Genomic DNA, 19,568 nt, shown 5'->3' with positions numbered 1-19,568 from the left:
TGTTGGAGAATGTTTTAACATCGATCAAAAGACAGACACAGGAGAGATGACTTTGATTAGAGATGTTGGTGGTGATGTAGAGTCAATATCTCTGCACAAAATAGTGTTGAATTCAGAATTAGTTAAAGGACCTGTTGTAGTAGGAGTTATTTTAAAGTTACCCATGCAAGGAGTCTCATTTTTTTAGGGAATGATTTGGCAGAGGATAAAGTTGGGTCAGTTTTGAGATTAACAAATAAACCTAGTAAGAATGAGGTTAACGAAAATTGTGGGATATATCCTGCATCTGCCATAACAAGGTCTTTGCCTAAGAAAATGATAAGAGCAGAAGAAGATCCAGTTGATAGAGAATTGTCCAGTACTTCTGAAATAGTCCAGAAGGAACAGGTTAAATTTGAGCGTAAGGATTTCTTTGTCAAGGAAGGAGTTAATTGAGCAGCAAAAAGACAGATTCTGATATTGTTGACTTAAGGGAGAAAGTCATGGTGGGGAGCTGGCTGATGGAGGTCCTCCATCAGCCAGCTCCCCACCATGACTACCAGGCCCCCCACATCTCCATCGGGCACACAAAACTCAAAATGGTCAACCAGTTTACCTATCTCAGCTGCACCATTTCATCAGATGCAAGGATCGACAATGAGATAGACAACAGACTCACCAAGGCAAATAGCGCCTTTGGAAGACTACACAAAAGAGTCTGGAAAAACAACCAACTGAAAAACCTCACAAAGATAAGCGTATACAGAGCCGTTGTCATACCCACACTCCAGTTCGGCTCCGAATCATGGGTCCTCTACCGGCACCACCTACGGCTCCTAGAACGCTTCCACCAGCGTTGTCTCCGCTCCATCCTCAACATCCATTGGAGCGCTTTCATCCCTAACGTCGAAGTACTCGAGATGGCAGAGGTCGACAGCATCGAGTCCACGCTGCTGAAGATCCAGCTGCGCTGGATGGGTCACGTCTCCAGAATGGAGGACCATCGCCTTCCCAAGATCGTGTTATATGCCGAGCTCTCCACTGGCCACCATGACAGAGGTTCACCAAAGAAAAGGTACAAGGACTGCCTAAAGAAATCTCTTGGTGCCTGCCACATTGACCACCGCCAGTGGGCTGATAACGCCTCAAACCGTGCATCTTGGCGCCTCACAGTTTGGCGGGCAGCAACCTCCTTTGAAGAAGACCGCAGAGCCCACCTCACTGACAAAAGGCAAAGGAGGAAAAACCCAACACCCAACCCCAACCAACCAATTTTCCCCTGCAACCGCTGCAACCGTGTCTGCCTGTCCCGCATCGGACTTGTCAGCCACAAACGAGCCTGCAGCTGACGTGGACTTTTTACCCCCTCCATAAATCTTCGTCCGCGAAGCCAAGCCAAAGAGAGAAGGGAGAAAGCTGTGAATGAGGAAGAGATTAAAGGAATGCCTGAAGGGTGAATTGTTAATGAGGACATGTAAACCTCTTGATGCTCCTGCAAATGAAGAGTGGGTAGTGATTCATCAGGTGGTCATTCCTACAATTTGGCCCACACCTTTGGGCGGTCAACTTGAACAAAATTTTAAAACAATTTTTCTGGCCTGGTTTAAGGAAGGATGTTGTGAATTGGTGCTGAACATGTCACCTTTGTCAGGTTGTGGGGAAACCTAATGAGGGTCCTCCTGTAGCTCCCTTGTAACCTTTTCCTGTTGTTGGGGAACCTTTCACTAGGGTTATTGTGGATTGTGTGGGTCCCCTGCCTAAAACAAAAGCTGTGAATCAGTACATTAACAATTATGTGCACAACATCTAGATTTCCAGAAGCTGTACCATTAAGGAATATTAAAGCAAAAGCAGTGGTAAAGGCTTTGTAAAATAATTTTCACAGTTCTTGGGTTGCCTGAAGAGATCCAGAGTAATCAAGTTAGTAACTTCTTGTCCAGGTTGTTTCAACAGTTGGTTTATGAGTTGGGATTTAAACAGATCACTTCATCTGTGTATCATCCTGAAACTCAGGGAGCTTTGGGAAAATTTCATTCTACTCAAAAAAATGATGCGGGTTTATTGTCTGGAGAATGGAAAAGTTTGGGACGAAGGCATTCATTTACTGTTATTTGCAGCAAGAGAGTCTGTGCAGGATTCATTAGGTTTCAGTCCTTTTGAAATTGTGTTTGGGCATTAGGTTAGAGGACCATTAATATTTTTAAAAGAACAGTGTGTTAATGAGGATGTACAGTTGGACAAACTGGACTATGTTTCTAAATTTAAAGATCAGTTACAAAAAATGTGGACTTTGGCTCAAGAGAATTTAGATATGGCTCAGGGCAAAATGAAGCATTTATTTGACAGACAAGCTAAAGTGAGGAATTTGAAGACAGGAAATAACATGTTAATTTTGCTCCAACCACATGACAATCCTCTGAGAGTGAAATTTTTGAACCACATGAAATGAGATCAAAACTGAATGATAACTATGTGATAAACACTCCAGGTCGTAGGAATAAAACTCAGGTTTGTCATATAAATATGTTGAAACCTTATTATGAGAACAAAGGTAGTGGAGAACAGTCTGTAACTGAGGTGTTGGTTGTTGACAGGGTTGAGGAAGTTAAGGTTCATAAGATTATGGAAACAGAATCTTGTGAGGGTAACCTTAAAGAAACCATGGTTCCTGTGCGCCTGTCTAACTCAACAATTTTGGAAAATCTGAAGGAAAAGTTAGGCCATCTTAAATCACAAGAAGAGAAGCAGTTGAAGCAGTTGCTTTTGAAATATGCATATTTGTTTCCTGGTGTGCCAAAAGGATCTCAGTTATGATGTGAATGTGGGAGAAGCAAGTCCCACAAAACAACACCCATATAGCATAAAATTCAGAAGAGTAAAATCATGGATCAGGAGGTGGAATATATGGTGAAAAATTATATTATTAGACCTTCAAACTCAGATTGGAGTTCTCCTTTGTGTTCTGGTACCTAAAACAGATGCAACTGTTAGGTTCTGTACAGATTACAGGAAGGTTAATTCAGTAACTAAAATCGATGCTTATCCTATTCAGAGAATTGTATTGATAAAATTGGGAAAGCTAAATTTCTTACTAAAGTGAATTTATTGAAGGGTTACTGGTGTGTGCCACTAACTGAGAGTGGAAGGATTATTTCTGCATTTGTGACACCATCTGGTTTATACGAATATAATGTGTTACCTTTTGGCATGAAAAATGCCCCTGCAACATTCCAAAGGATGATTAATTCAGTAATCCAAGGTTTAACACAAGCAGATTCTTATATTGATGACTTGATCACAAAAAGTGACACATGGAAAGAACATTTGAGGGAATTGGACAAATTGTTTGCAAGATTATCAAAGCAAACTTGACTGTCAATTTAGCTAAAAGTGAATTTGGACATACTACTGTGATATACTTAGGTCATGTAGTTGGTCATGGCCAAGATGCACCTATTCAAGCTAAAGTGCAGGCAATTTCTGAATTTCTTATTCCCAATGGCAAGAAAGCAGTGAGACAGATTTTAGGAATGGCAGAATATTATGGGAAATTTTGCTGGGGTTGCTCTTCTTTTAACCAATTTTTTGAAGAAAGCACAGAAATTTGTGTGGACGAAAGTTTGTCAGAGAGCTTTAGAAAATTTAAAAGAGAGGGAGAGAGAGAGAGAGAAGTCAGTTCTACAGTAGCTTTTGGAGGCTGCAACATGGAACCAGGCAGGCTTGTTGAAAATCCCATTTTGAGGTCAGGCCTCTTGAAAACCCTTTTAGTCCTTGCAAGAGGAAATTGCTGGCTAGAGTACTTCTCCTGAAATAAGGGAAACAAGAGGAACTCTGTGGTGACCTGGAAGAAGAGGTTATCATTTGGGGTGTTTCTTCTGCAAGACACTGAAGTGGCTGATCAGAGGAAATCAGTTTGTGTGATCTCTCTCTGAAATCAACTAGAACCTTCCTGAGTGGTAACCATTTACTTTTAGCACCAGAGCCTGGTGAAAATTCATAAATGTTAAATTATGTGCACAATATAAGAATTGACTGATACTGGTGAACTTGGAGGAGTGAGAAGTGAGATTGGACTGTGAATGAAAGAACTTTCCTAAACATATACACATTATATACACATGCGCTTAGAATTAGAAAGGGGTTAAGTTAATAGTAATAAGTTAAAGTTTGATCCTGTTATTATGTTTAAAGAAAATTAACTTTTGTTTGAGTAACCATTTGTCTTGGTGAATTTCTATTGCTCCTGGGTTTTGAGGTCCTCTGGACTCATAACACCATGCTGTTTGTACGGAGTTTGTATGTTCTCCCTGTGTCTGCGTGGATTTTCCCCAGGGGATCCGGCTTTCTCCCACCATTCAAAATGTACTGGGGGTGCAAGTTAATTGGAAGGAACAGGCTTGTGAGCCAAAATGGCCTGTTACCTTGCTGTATGTATGACTAAAAACTCAGTAGAATCCAAAATGCAAAACATCAGACAACCCTGAGAAGTCCTATCCATCTTTGTGTATACATCACTGCAGCAAAGCAAATACAAGTCCTTGATCCACAGATGGAGAAGCCACAGTCAGGATAGAAGGCCGGATTGGGGACTTGTTCAAGCATCAAGGAATCTGGGCTCGATTTGTGGAGTGATGGCAAGGTCAGGAGTCAAGTAACAGTGATAATATTACCTAATTTTTCCAACAATGTCATACATGCAAACAAAATGAAACATTAGAATTCCCAATCAAATTCAACAGAGATAAGCAATTTGATTCAGAAACCACTACACATGCATTTCACTACAGATATGAATCATTTTCCTGTGCACAGTGCTTTGCTTTCTGGTCTCATCAGCTCCACAATCTCCAATTCATTCAAAATAAATTTTTCATATGATTTCATACAGGGAGTCCCTTCAATTCTCAAATAAATTCAAAATTCTTAATTGCAAGACTTTCCCAAGGTTCACTTTACCCTGCAGCCTTCTCTTGCTCCAAATCCAAATATACACTAGATTTGTGCTGACATCATACCTGAATTTTAATATTCCATTATGACTCAAATCAAATTCCTTACAGTCTTTCCAATGAACATCAATCCTCTAACTCAATTCATCCAGCAGTCTGAGGACATCCAAAATGATGGATAGACATGGTGCCAGGGTAAAAAGTAGTTCAGAGCATTCAATAACTAAAGAGCAAGAGGCAGAAATCATAATTCAAAACTAATGATGCAAGGAGGAATTCAAAAGGCTCCCATGGGTATAATTTCTGGATCATCAAAATGCCACAATACAGTGGGAATAAAATAAGAACAAGTAGGTTAATGAATGCCTTGACACAATTGGTGGGGGTGTGGGGAGGGCTTTAACTTCTTGTGCACTGGGACAAATTCTGGCCAGGAAAGTCCTGTGCAAGTTAGATATAGAAGTCCAAAAATGCTGATGCAGAAATCTACTTTTCGAAAACTCTCAAAATGTTGTGGGCTTTTATGTGCATGAGTAAGTGCCACAAATGGACAGCAACAACAAGCGACCAGGCTTGTTGACTTTATTTTTCTTTAAAATTGCTTATTTTGATAAATGAAGCATGCAGTATTTGCTAATGAATAAACTATCAAAATTTACCTGTTCACCTCTTCTTTATTCCTCCTTTAATCAGGGTTGAGGGATTTTAGTTACATGAAAAAATGGGGTTCTGCTTCGAGCAAATCATGACAGATTTACAGAGGATTGAATGAAGAAATTGTTCCTATTGATTTATTATTCAAGAACCAAAGGATATCAGTTTAAGATTAAAGGCATAACATATGGATTATATGATCTGCGAAATCACCATCTGAAGGACTGGCATCAATTGAATCAAGGTTTTCACAAGGTGAACAGAAACAAAAGAGAATGATTTGCAGAACTGCTGGGATTTAACAGGATTGCTCCCCTGGGAGCAGAGATTGACGAAAGCCCAAATAGAATCAAATTTCTAGAATTAAGTTACTAAGTAGAAAAATAGGAAAAGACAACTGACAAGGTTACTTACCTAAAAATCGGCGCAGTTTTACCAAATCTAAATCAAAATGCTCTACGAGTCCATGATATTTAAACAAGTGGAAGGTCAAATTAACCAGACTATTTCCTGCAAGTACAAAATGAAATATGAAGTGACTACATTGCAAATACAGAATACTAATTTCACTGTTGCACATTTAAAAATTTAACAATAATATCTAGTTCGAGTGTTCAGTTCTCCAAACCATACTTATTATTTATCTTCATGTCCTCACAACACATCGTTTTCAGTGCTGAAAAATTAATACACAAGTTACATTCTGAAAAACAAAAAGAATATAACATGAAATAAATTTAAGTCAGTCACCTTGAATTTCTTGAAAACGTTCTCCAAAATAATAGAAATACCCATTGTTTCAGCTGGAATAATCAAGGGAGTTTCACAGCAAATAATCAGTTATTTGTAGTTGTATTTTCTCCTGCATGTGAATAATGTTTTCTACAAATCCAACTTCATGACAACAAATTAATCAACAAATTTTTAAGATGTTATCATCATTTTATTCCTTGGGGTTATGAACTATAAAAGGTTTCATTATTTCAAATTATCATTTTCATGCTTACAAGTGTCTTATAAACTAAATCTAGAATAAGTTACAAAAATTGTTAAAAGAAAAACCTTATTCGAATCTATCTATTTATTTATTTAATTAATTTACATATGCAGCATTCTGTATGTAATAGGTCATTATGGCCCAGAGTCTGCGCTGTCCAATTCACAATCAATCAAAAGCAGGTGTAAATGGATTATTGTTTTGAAAGCAACAGATTAACAGGCTAAGGAAATGGGGTCCAGTCTCACAATCTGTCTGGTTGCAATTTGCTGTTCTAAGGTCATGTGGTTTTGCAAGCAGAGAGACAGAAGACCAAACAAGCTTTGTGTGAGAGGGAGAGGGAGGTGAATTCTGCAGTGGCTTTTGGAAGCTTGTTCAAAACCCCATTTTGAAGACAGGTTGTGTTCTGAGTTCAGCCTGTTGAAAACCCTTGCGGTCCATACAAGAGGAGATGGCTGGCTAGAGTGTTTCACCTGAAATAAGGGAAACAAGAGGACCTCTATGGTGACTTGGGAGAAGAAGTTATCATTTGGAAAACCCTGTTGGCGCAAGTTTCTTCGGCAAGACACTGAAGTAGCTGATCAGAGGGAATCAGTTTTTGTGTTCAACGAGCAACAAATCTCTCTCTGAAACCAACATGAACCTTCCTGGTAACCAATTACCTTTAAGCACCAGAGCCTTGTGAAAATTCATAAATGTTAAATTCTGTGCACAATACAAGAATTGCCTGATACCGGTGAATTTGGAGGAGTGAGAAGTGTGAATCAAAGAACTTTTCTGAATTTATACATATTACATACACGTGCACTTAGAATTAGAAGGGGGTTAAGTTATATTAAGTTAATAGTAGCAAGTTTAAGTTTTTGTTTTAAAAAAAGGTAACTTTTGTTAATGTAACCTTTTGTCTTGGTGAATTTCTATTGCTGCTGGGTTTTGGGGTCCTCTGAGCCCATAACACTGCCTTCATCATCTCCTCTGACTGCTCAGTCCACATACCAACTATTCTCTATGGGAAAATTTTGCCCCTCAGATTCCCTTTAAACCTCCTCACTTTTACTTGAAACACATACATTCTAGTTTTAGATATCCATACAATGGGAATCAACCCAGGCTAACTTCCTAACTATGCCTCTCATAGCTTTATTTTCCTCTATCACACTATCTCTCAGCATCCTTCACAAGGAAAACAGACCACACAAACCCTCCAATCCAACAACATCTTTGTAAATCTTCACTGCACTAACTCTAGTTTAATTACATCTTTCCTAGGGTATGGTGACCAGAACTGTACATAAAACCCCAAGTGCAGGCTAACCAACTTTTTGAACAAGTGTAACAAGATATTCTAACTTGTAATCAAGGACTTAGCTGAAAAAGACAAGCATGCTCGATGTCTTCTTCACCTCCCAATCCACTTGTGTTGTCATATTCAGGGTCTTTGTTTAGCATCACTCCCCAGGCCCTACCATTCATCTGGTTTAACTTCACAAAATGTATCACTTTGCAACTGTCAGGATAAAATTCAACCTGTCATCCTTTTGCCCATGTTCCCAGTTGATCAATATCCTGTTGTAACCTCATACAATACAACCTTCTTCATTGTCCACTATACCATAAACTTTGGCATCATATGCAAACTTATCATGCCACCTCACTCTTCATCTGAATCATTAACATGACAAACAGAGGACCCAGTACAGATTAGTACAGCACACCACTGGTCAAGCATCCCTCGTCCACACTCTGCAACAAACGAATTTTGCATCCATTTAGCCAACTCATCCTGGATCCAATGAGTTCTAACCTTCCAGACCAATCTTCCATGAGGGATCTTGTCAAAGCCCTTGCTAAAATCTATAGAGTCAACATCTCCTGGAACTAATAACAGGGAGGTCCATAAAGAGTATTAAAAGCATCGTAAGGCACTCAAAAAATTAGAAAGTCAAAGAAGCCTTGCAAATTATCACTAGCAGGTAGGATCAAGGCAAATGTGAAGCTGTTTTAAAAATAGATCAGGGAAGAGGTCACGAGATGGTGGACGGCAAGTAGGGACAGAAACCTGGAGCTCCTCTGAAAATTATACGAAAGGCAGAAAAAATTCAATTAAAAGAAGGTTTAAATTAAGTTTTCCAGCAGAATAAAGAAAAAAGAAAGATGGGGAAGAAACACAAAGTCCAAAACAAAATGTGCACCCCAATGCAGCCCCAGGACGTCGGGACCGGATGATGTCATGGCAAGGAGGTCAGTGGGGCCCACTTGAGGCCGCCGTGGGAGGAGATCGCAGGCGACTCTCCATCAAAAGAGTCGCCCAGAGTCAAGTTGGGCAGGAAGTGAAGAGACTGCGAGCAGTGACGATGGCTGTGGGATGTCGTGTCGACGAGGGGATTCGGGAGGAGGCAGAAGCAGTGGCGGCAGCAGTAGAGGTGGCGGCAGTGTCAAACAGGTTGGGGCCAGCGCGGGAGATTGAAGGCAGGCGGCAGCAGGCAGGAACAGGATCACAGGCGACATTGGGAGGGCAGCCTGACCTGCAGCCCAGGCAGAACCCCGGGGGCAGCAGGTGAGGAAAGGAGGTGGTGAATGGCAAGAGGAGACTGCTTAGAGGTCGGGGAGCAGTGGTGTGGAGAGCAATGGTGAAATGCAAGAGGAGAAAGGTTGAAGGAAAGACCCGTTCTCACGATGGGCGAAGGTGTCGGAGGGAGACGAGAGACTTACTGGAGAGTGCATAAGGGCTGTGGTGGAGGCAATCATGGAGCCCTCGGAGGTCAGATTAAAGACTGTTTTAAAGGGAATTTCAAAAGAAATGGGGGAGATAAAGAGGGCAGTGGCAGATCTGATGGGGAGAGTTTCAAGTGTGGAGGACACAATAGAGAGAGTGGAGGATACCATTGAACATCTGGAACAAGGAAAGGGAGGAAATCCTGGAGACATTAGACAGGTTTGAAAATTTTAACAAAAGAAAAAAAATGTTAAAATTATGGGATTAAAGGAAGGGGTGGATAGGCTGGATAGTCTGCATCCCAGAGTCCTCAGGAAGTAACCCAAGAAATAGTGGATGCATTAGTAATAATTTTTCAAAACTCTTTAGATTATGGATTAGTTCCTGAGGATTGGAGAGTGGCAAACATAACCAAATTTTGTAAGAAAGGAAGGAGAGAGAAAATGGGAAACTATAGACCAGTTAGTCTGACATCGGTAGTGGGGAAAATGCTACAGTCAGTTATTAAAGATGCGATTGCAGCACATTTGGAAAGTAGTGATATCATCGGACAGGGTCAGCATGGCTTTATGAAGGGAAAATCATGTCTGACGAATCTTATAGAATTTTTTTGAGGATGTAACTAGTAGAGTGGATAAGGGAGAACCAGTGGACTTTCAGAAGGCTTTTGATAAGGTCCCATACAAACTTAAAGCACATGGTATAGGAGGTATGGTATTGAGGTGAACAGAGAATTGGTTGACAGACAGGAAGCAAAGTGTAGGAATAAACAGGTTCTTTCAGAATGGCAGGCAGTGACTAGTGGGGTACCACAAAGCTCAGTGCTAGGACCCCAGTTATTTACAATCTATATCAATGACTTACACGAAGGTAATAGTAAGCAGCATCTCCAAATTTGCAGACAACATGAAGCTGGGTGGCAGGGTTAGCTGTGTAGAGGATACAGGGTGACTTGGACAAGTTAAGTGAGTGGGCCAAGGCATGGCAGATGCAATATAATGTGGATAAATGTGAGGTTATCCACTTTGGAGGCAAGAACTGGAGAGAAAATTATTACCTAAATGGTGTCCGATGAGGAAAAGGAGAGATGCAATGAAGCATGGGACTGAGATGAGAAAATATTTTTCTCTCAGAGTGGTGAATCTGTGGAATTCTTTGCCACAGGAAGAAATTGAAGCCAGCTCCTTATCTATATTTAAGAGGGAGTTAAATTTGGTCCTTGTGGCTAAGGGGATCAGGGGTATAGAAGAAGGCAGGTACTGGGTACTGAGTAGATGATCAGCCATGATCAAAATGAATGACAGTGTAGACTTGAAGGGCCAAATTACCAACTTCTATTTTCTATGTTTCTATCATCAAATTTATTAAGGTTGGGATACTGGGGTTCTGGGTGAGGGCAAGGTAGGGGGAGATTTGAGGATAGAGTGGGCATGCAGGTCTTTAGTCCCAAGCCGGGTCTAAGGCATTGGCCTCGGTTGGTCTTGGTGAAATTTGAGAATTTCCAGGACAGGCTGAAGGGGTAAAGATGAGGGTGTTCCAGCCGAGTTTAAGGGGTAGCAAGACCCTTTTCTTTCCAGACATCAGCGTAATGTTGCTGAAGCAGAGGAAACAGTCTGATGAGGTGAAAAGGGTCTTGTGAGGCAAGGGAGTGGAATATAGGCTATTACACCTGGCAACGCTAAAGGTGATATTGCCTAGGGGTGGGGGTGGGGGGAAATAAAAACTTTTACAGAGGCAAAGCAGGCGATAAGATTCACCAAATCCTTAGAGGTCACTCAAGAGGAGAGGTAACAAGCCGGAGGATTATGCATGTCTAAAGTGATGGTACGTTATTTGGGGGTTTATATATGAGAGGAGCTCGGGGATGATGCGGGAGGGGAAGGGAGTAAGATGGGTGCTGTTGGCATGCCTCAATTTGGTAAGGGAACTGGCATCAACCATAGAGTTAGTGGTGCTGGGAGGGGTGGGTTTTTTTTTTAGGGGATGGGAGGAGGGATGTAATGGGGAGGGGATATTATATTGTCTCTATTTGCTGAATATGGTTTTTTTTCTTAATTTCCTTTAATTTACGCACTTTTTGGTGGGTGCGGAAGTCTGTATTTAAAGTCTGATGGGACAAAGGGAACAGACAATAAGGAGATAAGGGCCAAGGGAAGACCAGAAAGTGCGGGGAGGGGGATGGGGGGAGTGTGGGGTGTGGGGGAAGAAGGATATTAGGAAGCCCCTGAGGTAATGGATGAGATAATTAAGGTGGTATGAACGTCAATGGAATTAATGGTATGATAAAGAGCAAGCAAGTCTTGGTACACCTTAAAAAGATGCAGGTAGACATAGTATTTTTACAAGAAACCCACCTCGGGAAACCCACCTCATGAACCAAGAACACAAAGTTGAAAAGGGGGTGGGTGGGTCAAGTAGTGTAATTCTCCTTCTGTTCCAGAGCCAGATGAGTGGCTATCCTGATAGGGAAGAATGTTCCAGTGGCAGTCCGGGGGATGGTCACTGACCCCACAGGGAGATTTGTGATGATGCATTGTCAATATACTCTGAATCCTGGACCCTGATGACTGCATAAACCTTGAACTATTATTATGAAAAGTTTATACAGGATATATTTTATACAGAACATTGGTGGCAGGGAGGAGACCTTCACACTTTACTGGCTGAAACCAGTCCATTTGGATGTTAACCAGACAGTTACCCCATGGCACAGGGTCGACCGCCAAAAGACAGCGTCCTGATTGCCAGTTCTGGGTGGGGGGGGTCATGTAACAGCCCACTCCATGGGCTGACACAGCAAACAGTCGTCAAACACAACAATTGGGCAATTGGGCAGACAGCACACGGTTTGAGACGCCCGCTCCCATAGGCCGAGGGAATAGGGATCAAATTGGCCAATCACAGCCAGCGGATCGCAGGGGGTCCAATCCAGGCCTACGCATCCAGGACAACCAATCAGCAGCCAGCCTTGCTCAAGCCACACCCTGGTAGTGACACAGATGGCTGCCTATAAAAATCAGAGCTGCAGCCCAATAAAGTCAAGGTCGATTACACTTCCTTGGTGTGCGTCTCCTTTCTACATCGAGCTATAACTGTAGCGATCTTGTTACAAAACCAGGCCTGCAAAGGTCAAGGGAGAGATAGGAGTCGATCTTGGGTACAACAATCAATGAAGGATGGTGGCAGGACCTGTGTCTGGACAGTGTGACAGGGGAACTTTTGTTCACTCTACCTGGCTGTATTCAAAGGTGAGATATTTTGGGAAGCCCTAGGGGGCATTCTTAAAAAAAATATATATATAAAAGTGTATTTTCCACAGGAACGGCACAAGTCCTCTTAAGGGATACTGGAGAAGGGCAGATAAGATTAAGTTCAAAATTTCATTTGTGAAGTCGCTTTGGTGGTAGCCAGAAAGTGTATAGTGGTTTCGTGGAAGTCCAACTCCCAGCTAAAAACTTCATGATGGAATATGGAAATGCAGAGTTGCATTCCGCTGGAGAAAATCACACCTAATCTACAGAATAAACATGATACATTCATAGAGTATGGCAACCTTACTTGCAGTACATTGGTGCTCAGATAGATTGATTTCCCCTTTTAAATAGGGATAAGGTTAAATTAACCCAGTAAGGCCAGAGGTGTGATTACTGAAATGGGACTTGGCACAGACGTCACACCTGCCCTTTTCTTTTCAGGTCCTTAGTTTTCTTTTTTCTTTTGAGTTCCTTTCTTTTCTTTTTAGTGTTCTCTTTGAATGGCATGGCCACTGTTATTTCTTTTCATTACAGGTTTCGATAGGGGTCATGTACTTGGCTGGGATGACTGGGATTGAGATAAGTTTTTGGAATGTATTCGCTGAGGTGGGTGGGGTGGGGTGGGGGGGGGACAAATACAGACTATGTACGTGGATGGCTTTGTTTATTGGACTTTGAAAGTCTGTGAAAACTAAAATGTTTAAAAATAGATCACAGAAAAGGACAACTAGGGAACAAGTTGGGTCTATTAGAAACAATAGGGGCATGAAGACAGAGAGCATAGCCAAGGTCCTAAATCAATACTTTTCATTGTTATTAGCAAATCAAACAAACTTGGTAATTAAAGGATTCAGTGAAGGGAAAGGTTAAATTCTAATGCTTCTCCATAAGTAGAGATGTACTCATCGCCTTTGCAGGTTTAAAGGTGGTTAAATTCCCAAGAGTGAACAAAGATTTTCCAAGTGCTAGTGATAAGATGCAAGGAAAGAGCTTGGGTTCGGAATGAAATTTTTTTTAACACTTCACTATCCATAAGCAATGTTCGAGGTGATGGAAGATGGCAAGTGTGTAATGATAAGAGTGCTAGTGATAAACCTGACTACTAGAGGGAGTCGGAGACTAGCTGTTGAAGCTAGATGTGGCCCTCCACACGGTCATGAGTTCTAAAGCTAATAAATTATAGTTGTTATAAAAGAACCCAAGTTTCTTCAGTGCAATAAAGGAAACATCACAAAGCATAGTCCTCTTCTCAAGAAGGAGAGCAGGAAAAACCCTGGTAAATACAGACCTGTGGACCTAACATTAGTATTAAGGTAATTATTGGAAAATATTCTGAGGAACAGATGTAATAATCACTTGGAAAGGCTAGAACTAATGAGAAGTAGCCAACATGTCTTTGTCAGGGGCAGATCACATCTGACAAATCTGTCTGAATTTTTGAAGAGGTATTGAAGTATACTGATGTTGACTGTTATTTCATGGATTTTGGTAAGGTCTTTGTTAAAATCTGGCACAGCAGCCTGGTTCAAAATCTTAGGACCCAAGGGATGCACGGCAAGTTGATAAAAACTTGAAGATTGGAAAAGCTGTTAATAACATGGAGGGTAGTCATAAGCCACTGAGTGATAATGAAGCATTAGTGAAATGGTTGTGACCTGTTTGGCATCCATTTCTCAGCCTGGACTGCAACTGAGATGGGATTAGGCACATTACTGCAGCTAAAATATGATTATAGACTCATTAGATAGGAAAGGGATAAATTATTGCCCATTTTACATCTGGCATTGTTCCTTGTGTTGGTAGGGGTGAAATCAAATACGATTTAAAAAAAGCAAATAGAGTTACAGTCCAGGCTGAGAAATGGACACCAAATAGGTCACAACCATCTGGTGTCAAATCCTATTTTATTGAAGGGGCCTGAAGGAAAACATTTTCCACAGAGAGAATGGTAGGTATATGAAGAGGCATGTACAATTACAATTCTTATAAAGTAATTTAGACAAATACATGGTTTAGAGGGATTTGAGCCAACAAATGGGTGAAATTAGGCCAAAGGATCTGTTTCTCTGTGTAGTACAACTCTACGACTGCAATGAGATATGTCATTTATTCTGTAAATGCAAAAATTAAACTTTATATCCAGCAACTATGATTAAAGTGCCAGAAAATTCAGCAACACTGGAGCCATGTGGCAAAGTCTTGGATGCATGGGACGGGGTATCTATCTGGGACTGTGACATCATTGAATCGTCTGTAGTCACCACAAGGACACCAATCGCTGGAGTTCTTCTGGACCATGTGCAGCGGGGATGCCCAGAGGTTGTTCGAAAAGCACATAATACCCAATTCCTCCATGGCAGCAAACGCAGTCTTGGCTTGGAGGAGTATGTCCTACAGGAGGTGCCATGCCCGTGCATACACTGGTGGACCAGTGGTTTCAATAAGCCATGTGCTGGCTTAGCATTGTGGAAATTGGGCGCCAACAGTGACGAATGCCAGGCCAGTAAAAGGGCATATTTGTTGTGGTCTAGAGCGTGGATGCCCAATGGTAAAAAGGAACATTGCTGTACAGTGAGGGGGATTGACTGCAATGTGGTAACATTGACCAAGTGCCATCTGTTCATGTCTACCAGTAGCTCATGTGCCCAGAGCAAATTGGCTCAGAGTAGGGCTTGCCCAATGAACGCAATCATATACTTCAACAGAAAACAGTTCCTGCTGCAAGGATTGTGACCAGACGGGTGCCGAAGCCTGGATTAGAAGAGCCGTTGGCTGCCAGTAGAGGGAGGCTCTTGGGATTGTATTTGAGCTAGAAGTACGTCTGTGGGGTAAGGCTTATCTCTGCACCTGTGTCAACTAGGAAATCCCTCCTTGTCCACTGGCCCCTTAGGTAGAGTAGGCCTTTATGCATGCCAATCGCCGAGGCCACCATCGGTGGCTGGTCTGTTCATTTCCCGTCGCTGCACTTGACTTGGCATTAGGGTACGAGCATGGAGGGACGCACCTCTGGGTGTTGTGGCCCCATCTGCGGTGATAGAAACAGTAATCGCTCAGTTTGTATGAGTGCTCGTTGAGTTGCGGTTGGACAGCTGTTACTGCAGGCAGAACCGACGGAGGGGAAACCACTGGTACAGGAGCTGAGCCGGCGACGGCGTAGATCGGTTGTACATGTATCGAGCTCTGCTGCGGGGTGTGGAAAAGTCTGTCTGCTTCCTTGGCTACCAGGTGTGGGGCGCTGAAGTCCATGTCTGATATTGCCGAAGAAACATGAACTGGTATCTTGGAGAGGAACAGGCCTCAAACAAGAAACAGTTTGTGTGCTGTGACAAAGTATTTAGAGGTGGTTTGGGAGGAATTGTTAGAGCAGCTTGCACACACACATTTTAAAACACAGAATATTTGCAGGATTTTTGCAGAATGCTTTTTGCAGGAGGCAACGAAGTATTGACAACAGCTTGCTTGGGAGAGCATGTGATCTTTGCAGGCAGAGGAGAACTGTTTTGCTTTCAGAGCGGGAGGGTGTGAAATAGAGAGAGGAGAGAGACAGAAATCAGTTCAAGAAGGACAAGCTGGCAAACTTTGGAAGGCTGCCTGGTCAAAGGAGAAGACTGGTGGTGTGAAAGGTGACCTGAAAGAAAGAGAATCATCTGGAGAACCCTGAAGTGGTCAAGTTTCGTCAACAAGACTGATTGAGAAGGAATCTGTTGTGATGTCCTGGAAAAAGAATCTCTCTCTGAAAACCAACAAGAGTGGTAACCATTTGCCTGTTAAGCACCAAAGACTGGTGAACTTTGTTAATGCTAACTTCTGTGCACAGTACAAGAATTGCTTGCAACCAGTAAGATTGGACTGTGATCCAAAGAACTTTTCTAATCTTAAATATACATTACAAAAACCTGTGCTTAGTAGTAGAGGGGGGATTAATTAGTTAGGTTAATAAGTAGGATAAGTAATAAGTTAAAGTTCAATTCTGTTTTCTTGTTCAATTATAATTAAAAACTACTTGTGTTTAAGTAACCCTGTGTTGTGGTGCATATCTATTGCTGCTGGTTTTTGGGGTCCTCTGGACTCCGTAACAGTGCCCATCCGCTAAAGCTTCCATTTTGTGCATGAGCTCGAAGGGGTTTCCATCATCCAGGCTTTGCATATTCAGGATGCGGACAGTGCACTCGTGCACTTGATTCGTGGGAATCAAGGAGGAAATGCCAGAATTGTTGGTACTTGTGCTCCATTGGAGGATTTTCCATGAAGGATCTTACTTTGGCTGCTGTAGCGGCGTCCAGTGTGCTGATGACGTACTAGAACTTAGTGTCCTCCAAGACAATGCCTCTGACCTGGAACTGTGACTCAACAGTTGTAACCAGTTCCTGGGCTGGTTGGCCTAGAAGGGCCACAAATGCACGCCCACAGCATTGGTCGCAGCCGTTGCGACTGTAGCAGTAGCAGCATCCTGCATTTTGTCATGTTCAAGGTGGGTTCCAAAGATGTTGGAACCTTTGGGATCACCACAGTAGCGGCTGCTAACAGCAGCTTTATTGAAATGAAGTGTGTCCAGACAACACAAGAGTGAACCAGTAATTGACTTTTTTTGAATCTCTCATGCTGCTTTTAGGGGATGACCCACTTCCTGTCTGCAGCGCTCTGGTCTATGGGAGTGACGTTAGCACATTGCAGAGTCGCTACTTGCCCAGCAATGTGCAACCAGCAAATGGTGACATCTCCCAGGCAATGCATGTTGCCAAACGTTGGCTTCTCCAAATTGTTCAAGAATGTAATCAAAGAGCAAGTGACCCTGACTCGAGGATCCCTTAAAGCAACACTCCCAAAATTAAAACAGCTTCTACAAGAAGACTGAAATCCATTATAATGCTTTCACTATTTAACTGTGATCACCTGACTCAGTAAAAACCAAGAATTGGCTTATTTTATCCAAAGCAATGTCTAATGCAGTTTGTGGATCTATCCATTACATCGAGAGGAATTCCCCTTTGCACATTATGTGATTTTTTTTTTCTTATTTAGATTCAATGTGAGTTGTTCAATCAGTGCCTGTTAAACTACAGCAAGTTGTAGCTTTGACTGAAAATAAAATGAGACTTCAAAAATTTAAAATAAAAACATGTTTATATTTTGTACGTGCTGGAAAGAGGTCGAGTAATACTGAATGCCCATCAAAGAATTGCTCTCATTATTTAGTTTATTTTATTGCATAGAGTAGTAATTTCTATTGAAAATAGAATGCAATTAGATTTCAAAAGTGGTCCTTAAACAACCATCATTTGTGTCCTTCTGAAATTATTAAAGTTACATGAAATTCATCAATAAACATTATTTGACTTTTGATGCATGTACAGTAATTTATGCATTCAATAAACTTATCCCCTGGACCTGGCAAGTTGCACCATATCATGTTTTATGTTTTAAATTTATTTGTCATTAAGTACCTAACACAGGTTGTACATCTTTAATCCAGCGACATTGGGGCCGGACCACAGAAAATGCCAGAAAACAGAAGTTGACCCTTAAGAGAATCCCTATATAAACATATCAAAGGTAGAACAAAGCAAAAAACAGGAAACAATACTGTGGGGCGGCATGATTAGCCTAGCAGTTAGCACACCTTTACAGCACCAGTGACTGGGACTGGGGTTCGAGTCCCACCCTGCGTGTAAGGAGTCTGTAGTAAAAGTGGCAGATTCAAACATGCTGGACCATGGGAGTACCAGACCTCAGAGCACCAGATAAGAGAGATACAACCTGTACAATGAGAAAAGTTCTTCTACATGCAATTAACAGATAATCATCATCATCCTTCATTTAACTTATGCAAATTAAAACTATGATAATAATAATTTCTAATTAGTCTTTAGTTTCATCGATTTCATAATTACTGCATATATCAATATTTTGTAAATGATTGGTAACCTCCATCAACATCTTTAAGCAGACAAAAGAAATTCTGAGGAAAGATTTGAAGAATAGCATAAACTTTCCTGAAACAAAAAGCAAAATCATTTAAACTTACCATTTGTTAATCTGTCAAAAAGAAAGATGTCAAAATTCCAACTTCCATCTTTTTCTAGCATACACTGAAAACACAAAATTAATAATCCTCAGGAAAAAAAATCCTTAAACTAAAATTCATTTTTAAAGAACAATGTATTCCTGTATTATTAGAATGTGCTGAATCTGAAATTTCTCCATACACGACTAAAAAGTAAGTTTTCTAATTAGACAGAAAATGGAAACATTGATGGGAAGGGCCAAAGAGTTGGTGGTAACAATGAGAATGTCGTCTGTTCACAAGGTTGCCATTTGTTTGGATATGGCTATAAACCCTTGACAAAAAATTGCCAAGACGAATGGAAAAATGAAGCACAATACTCATACTATAGGTAAGCATCTACAATGTGGAGACTGTTCAATTAAGGAGGCTGAACGGTGAATAAAAAAGGGTGAAATCAATGTTGAAGATGCAATAAAGAAACAATCTTAACTAGGAACCAGTAAAAGATAAACTAGTGGCATAAATAATTAATCTTATGAGTTAGTTTGTTTGGAAAACAAACTCATACAGGGTAGTAGGCATTATTTACTTTTTTTTAAAAAATCAGAAAAGGTTTATCAGGATGTTGCCTGGTTTTGAGGTTCAGAAACGGCTGCTACCCCTCTACCATCAGACTCCTCAACCACAAACTCAATCAGGCATTCATTTAAGGATTCTTACTGTGCATTTTATTGATTTTAATTCTCTCTGTATTGCATTTTGATTATTTATTTGTTTATGTGTATATGCAGTGTAGTTTTTTTCTTTTGCACTACCATTAAGTGGTAATTTGGCCTCACTCGCAGAAAAAAAGAATTTCAGCGTTGTATGTGATGTCATGCATGATCTCTTGACAATAAATCTGAAACCTGACACTGTGGGGGGGAAAAAATCTGTTTAGTTTTCTCCGAAACGTAGGAGCTTGAGGGGTGATTTGATAGGTTACAAATGATGAAAAGCATTGATAGGGTGG

At 41.2% G+C, this 19,568-nt stretch overlaps 1 protein-coding gene across 6 annotated transcripts in view; it reads right to left on the bottom strand.

The window, feature by feature from the left end:
* pde7a (phosphodiesterase 7A) overlaps positions 1-19,568 on the bottom strand; it is a 134,155-nt gene that overhangs the window by 33,798 nt on the left and 80,789 nt on the right. For all 6 annotated transcript variants that reach the window (XM_069921371.1, XM_069921370.1, XM_069921372.1 and 3 more), the window contains 2 exons: positions 18,575-18,638; positions 5,997-6,092 (listed from right to left, as the gene is read on the bottom strand). In XM_069921371.1, the coding sequence (XP_069777472.1) occupies positions 5,997-6,092; positions 18,575-18,638 (160 nt within the window). The remainder of the gene's footprint in view (positions 1-5,996; positions 6,093-18,574; positions 18,639-19,568) is intronic.

This window comes from Narcine bancroftii, chromosome 2 (assembly GCF_036971445.1).
Source record: "Narcine bancroftii isolate sNarBan1 chromosome 2, sNarBan1.hap1, whole genome shotgun sequence".
Lineage (NCBI taxonomy): Eukaryota > Metazoa > Chordata > Chondrichthyes > Torpediniformes > Narcinidae > Narcine > Narcine bancroftii.
This window is presented reverse-complemented; position numbering and strand designations above follow the sequence as displayed.